This window comes from Lolium rigidum, chromosome 1, assembly GCF_022539505.1.
Source record: "Lolium rigidum isolate FL_2022 chromosome 1, APGP_CSIRO_Lrig_0.1, whole genome shotgun sequence".
In the NCBI taxonomy this organism is placed as follows: Eukaryota; Viridiplantae; Streptophyta; class Magnoliopsida; order Poales; family Poaceae; genus Lolium; species Lolium rigidum.
This window is the reverse complement of record NC_061508.1, coordinates 77774707-77780473: the sequence shown is the minus strand read 5'-3', so window position 1 is coordinate 77780473 and position 5767 is coordinate 77774707. Positions and strand designations below refer to the sequence as shown.

Sequence of the window (5767 nt, the reverse complement as noted above, 5' to 3'; positions counted from 1 at the left end):
TCTTTGGATGAGAATGAGGCAGATAGTGCAGATGCATGTGGCATCTAGAAAAAAAAACTATTAGAGCACTACAACAACCTATGTGAAGTACTATAAAATAGCAGTAAACAGGATAGGCCACATCTCTCAGATTTATATTTCTGCAAAGAGAGTGATTAGGCAACTACTGAGACAGTTCTTATCTCGTGGAGTTCATGATACAAGGCATCGCGTCTCCTCCGAAAAAAATTGGTACACGATTAGCCCTTAGAATGTGCTATAATACATAGTATTGTCAAATTGTTGTTATTTTGCAAGAAAAAAAATTCTGTTGAAGAGACAGTCATGGTCTCAAGGCAAGACCCCATGGCATGGGGCGATGATTAGTTGAAGGCCAAGTCTTCAGGTCCAGGTCAACTAAAGAGACAAGGACAAGGTTGTCTGTTCACACCTGTTGTGACTTGAATGATCTGAGTTGAAGAAAATACTGATGCGCTTCCACATCAAAGAATTCTTTTGCATATTTAGATATTCTTTATTTTTTGAGGTTTTTTAGTAAATGGGTGGGATTTTTTTTTTTGAACAGGAGAAGGATATTATTTGAAGGAAGGTTGGCAGAAAGAGGAGCCCAGAGGGAATGGACTAGTATTAGTACGAGGCTTGGTAGAAAGTTCATGGATCTTCCCTCGTTTGGAACCTCTTGCAATCTAGTGAAAATGTGCTGGGCTCGCACCTGCGACTCCACTGGCTGTGAGTAGACTCCACCATAGGCTGAAACGGCTGCCGCTGTGCTTTATGGCGTCTCAGCTTTGTTTCTTTCCAAAAAAGAAACAAGAAATATTTGGAAGGGTCCACGTTTTTATGATGTGACTTGTCCGAAGTCCATTTGTTTATCTTGTGCACTTGCCCTCCCCCTCTGTTTCCTGGAAATTTAGACGCGCTGTACCCGAAGACCAAAGAGGCGAGACCGGCTGCAGATGAACCACTGAGCTGAAATCCATGGCGGATTCCGAAGGCCAAACAAGCAATTGCCATGTCGTCCCTGCCGGCAGCACCCCCGACCATGAGCAGCAGCAGCAAGCAGCAGCATCGCCGGAAGATCACGGCCCCGGCGCCAAGGAGGAGGCCGAGCTGCTGTGGAAGCTGCGCAAGTACCTGGTGCTGCTGGCCATCCTCGCCGCGGCCATCACCTACCAGGCGGGGCTGGCCCCGCCGGGCGGCTTCTGGCAGGACAACGCCCACGGCCACGTCGCCAGCGACATCGTGCTGAAGAGCACCTACCGCCGGCGGTACCTGGTCTTCTTCTACTGCAACACCACGGCGTTCGTGGCCTCGCTCATGGTGCTCATCCTGCTCCTGGTGAGTGAGGTGAGGCGCAGCAACGCCGTCTGGCTCCGCTCGCTCCAGCTCGCCATGGTCCTGGGCCTGCTCGGCCTCATGGGCGCCTTCGCCGCCGGGAGCTGCAGGGAGGTGAGGACCTCCGTCTACATCTGGGTGCTCCTGCTCGGCATCTTCGCCTACGTCACGCTCCACGTCGTGCTCTTCCTGCATTTCGCGTGGCTGCGCCGCGTGTTCTCACGCATCCGTAAGTTCTGGAAGCAGATTCTTGGCCTCATTTTCAGAGTGGGATCAGAAAGGATAGCAGATGCGCAAGGGGCACCAGACCAGCAGGAAGAAGAAGAAGATGATGATGATCTTGAAAGAAACCGTAGCTCGTTGCTGGTTCTCGCCACACTGGCGGCGACAGTGACGTATGCGGCGGGGCTGAGCCCTCCGGGTGGCTTCTGGTCTGACGGCGGCGGTAACTACCTTGCCGGTGATCCGGTGCTGCGAGAGCACTACCCGCGCCGGTTCAAGGCGTTCCTGATCTGCAATGCCACTGCTTTCGCTGGATCGCTTGTCATCATCATCATGATCCTCAGCCAGACGGCGGTGTCTCACGTCGTCAAGTCCAATGCTCTGCGCCTGTGCGTGCTGGTCAGCCTCTTTGGGCTTATGGGAGCATATGCTGCTGGAAGTTGCAGGGAGGTGAAGACATCGATCTATGTCTTTGCTCTTGTCGGTGCAGTCTTTCTCTACCTCCTTGTCCAGTTTATCGGGCCAGCCGTGCCCAAGCCAGGGTGTGTGGAGAATACCATCAAATGTGTGAAAGACATGAAGGAAAAAATGCTTAAGAAGCTGAATGAGCTGCTAGAAGAAACAGAGCATGGATCCAACAACAACAACAACAACAACAACAACAACAACAACAACGCACCAAACACTGCTGATGATGTTAAGGATGATTTTCAGAAGCTGCGCACATATCTTCTGTTGCTCGGCATCCTTGCTGCCACAGTCACCTATCAAGCCGGGCTGAATCCACCAGGAGGTTTTTGGACAGATAACAGTGATGGGCATACTGCAGGTGATCCAATTTTGGAGGTCGTCAACCCGAAGCGGTACAAGGCATTTTTCTACTGTAATGCCACGGCGTTCGTCGCCTCTTTGGTCATCATCACCCTTCTCCAGAGTCAGAAGATCACAATGCGTGCCATGAAGCGCTATGTGCTGCAGACGGCGATGACCCTGGTCCTCTTTGGCCTCATGGGGGCCTATGTTGCTGGAAGCAGCAGGAAGTTCTCGACATCCATATACGTCTTCGTGCTAGTCCTCCTGGTGTTCGCCTATGTTGTGCTCCATGCACTTCTATATGTGGCTCTCCAGACACGGATGAAGAGCAGAATAGATGCAATATATACTTCCATGTCGAAATTCCTCCACTGCTTTACAGGTTCTTCTGAGCCTGTGGATAATGTTCCTGAAGGAAAAGATTTGAGGAAGAAGCGGAAGTTTCTGATGTTGCTCGCGATTCTGGCAGCTTCTGTCACATACCAAGCTGGTATAAGCCCACCAGGTGGCTTTTGGACCGACAGCAAAAACGGACACCGAGCAGGTGACTCGGTGTTTCGTGACGAGTTCCGTAGCCGTTACAGGGTGTTCTTCTACTTCAATGCTACTGCTTTCATGGCTTCCCTTGCCGTGATTCTGTTGCTTGTCAGTAAGAGGCTGTGCCACAAAGGTCTGAAGTGCTATGCGCTGCGTGCGTGCGTGCTGGTTGATCTGATCAGCCTCATGGGTGCTTTTGCCACTGGAAGCTGCAGAAAGGTGTCGACCTCCGCATATGTCATCGTTGTCGTGATTCTGGTGTTTGTCTATGTCATGGTCCAAGTCCTGGTCCTCACATTTGCAAAAGAAACGGTGGATGCCCTCTTGGAGCGCATGTCCAGCTCTCTCATGCGCCAAGATCCATCTATGAATCGGAGGAATAGCACACAGGCTACACCAGTGCATCAGAGGAATAGCATACAGGTTAGGGAAAAGAGCAGAGAGCATAAATGGCGCAAAGATTTGATGCTAATTGGAACACTTGCAATCACTGTCACATACCAGGCCGGGCTGCTCCCTCCAGGTGGAGCTTGGCCTGATGACAGGGATAACCATTTTGCAGGTGACCCAATCCTCCATGACACCAACCTAACACGGTACAGGATATTCTTCTATTGCAACGCCACATCATTCATGGCCTCCATGGTCATGGTCATCCTCCTGCTGAACAACACAATAAGCAAGTACAAGAGATCCCTTCTTGCCATGAAAACGGCGATGGTATTGGACCTGCTTGGTCTACTCGGGGCATATGCCGCAGGAAGCTGCAGGAAGTTGAAGACATCTGTGTACATTTTTGCACTCGTCATTGCTGTGTTCATCTACATCGTCATTCATGTCTTGTTGTCATTCGACAAGGTTGCAAGGTTAGTGAAGAAGAAAGGAAAAAAGTGGATGGCATGTCTGAAGATGTCGGTTCCGATTGGAATGGATTCAAACAATAAACCATCCATTGAGAAACCAGAACAAGTGCTTCTCCCTCGGTAAGAGTAGTCTCATATAGTTTTTAGCAAAAAAACAGAGTCATTTGTGACATTAGTCTAATTTATCCTGCGCAACCTCCAAAGTTTCAGTCTGTGTTTTACGATTGCTCAAAGCTATTGTTAGGTGCATTCCTTGAATGTGAGCCAAATATAGTACAGATGAGAACTGTGCGATGTGCAGTAGTTCTTTCTTAGTTAACAACTTGTGGAATCACCTTCTGAAATTAATTTTCTTATTCTTTTGTTATCCTCTCCCTTATCATCCCCGTCTTGTTATCTGATTGATTTATGTGTGCATGGCACATCGTCTGTCGGCTTATGCAGAAGCGGGGTTATCCCTCTTCTTGAACAAAAACACATTTACTGTTTGGATATATCTAAATGTGCACGTGATAGGGGAACTCAGGAATGTTTTTTTTTTTACTGGTGGAGAATGCTAACTGACAATAACCTATCTAAATTTGCGACCACAGCAAAAGTCGCGAGGAGCAGAACAGGCTCCATAGATACTCATTTTCTCTGAACATAGTGGAATAAATACTAGAAAAAATCTTTGAAAATGGGCAAATAACTGTAGCTAATCACAAGAGTCTCTTTGGTACTGAAATTCCTGTGCTAAGCGTCTGTTTGGGATGCATTTTTTTCACGAATTTTAGCGTTAACCAATAACTTGGTCCTGAAAGGTCATACCAGCCTTCATAGTTTTTCAGATGTTCTGATCCATCGCATGGTTTTGAAGCCTCTCAATGTCCCCATATGTGCCTGTTGCTCTCAGTTTTGAATCTTAAATTTTTTGAATAAAAATAGGATTACCTAAACTGAATTAGCACCTAGTTGTTTCCCCATTGTTTACTATTTTCTGAAGATACACCCTCCTTTTCCTCTGGTGGATGCTACTTGCAATTTTTTGTGTTTATTTCATAGGATTTTCAGGCAAATTTGTAAGTACCACTGTGTTTGGTCCGTGCTAGTTTTTTTTCTCCTGTAGATGAAGTGTTTTCTAACTTCGTTGGCATTGTATTTAGCAACTCACATGTGAATAAATTGTGTGATGTGCCTACCTGGTGATTCCTTGTATTTCACAGGTCTTGATTATGCCATGCGCTTTGCATCGAAAAATAATCAGTTAAACTAGGCAGCCCACAACCTTTGTAATTGGCTAATTGCTATCTTTACCGGTTACTTTCTAATTATTCCTAACAACCATTTCTCACTGAGCTTGGGAGTAACTCCTCAGTTATCTAAGGACTTCCCATGGTGTCATATTTTTTCCTTGTTACTAGAGTGAAGGCTATACCGGGGCATCCCTAGCACTTATCTCAGATATTGAGCCGAAAGATGTCATAATGCAGCTTCTTATGCAGGAAACCTATTCAAGGCATTATATATCCTGTTTACTTCCATTGATGTCCTTCAGGAAAGTATTGTGTAATTTGTATTTTGCTTTGTGGTGTCATATAGCTATTCTCATTTCCAGATATGTACTTAAAATATTGGGCTTTAGTTGTACTCTGTTTCACACTCTGATGATACAAAAACGGATTGCAGTCTTTCTTTTTTTAGTTAACGCACTCTGCATTTTGTTTACTACGATATACAAAGTTGGGCCTATGCAAAAGGATTATTTTGTTTCACCGTTGTGAATTCACCATGCAATCCTAGCTTCCTTGTTTAGTTTGAGGAGTGTAATGGGTTGGTGACGTTGGTCCATCATAACCTAGGACTTCGTAAGTGTAGCCTAGTATAAAGTGAGGGATTGGGTCACCCACCAATTTTGCAGGATCATCCCGTGATTGATGAGGTGATTCCACAATCCAAACCGTCTTAATGTTTTCAGAGTACCTCTTTTCTCTTGGCTTGGCATTTGTGTAAACAAT

The 5767-nt window shown here is 46.5% G+C and overlaps 1 protein-coding gene across 1 annotated transcript; it reads left to right on the top strand.

Annotated features, from left to right (window-relative positions):
* Positions 1 to 978: 978 nt before the first annotated feature.
* Positions 979 to 4149, top strand: LOC124647784. Its single transcript, XM_047187663.1, has one exon. The coding sequence runs from the start codon at positions 979 to 981 to the stop codon at positions 3892 to 3894; it is 2916 nt and encodes a 971-aa protein (XP_047043619.1). The 3' UTR covers positions 3895 to 4149.
* Positions 4150 to 5767: the final 1618 nt, after the last annotated feature.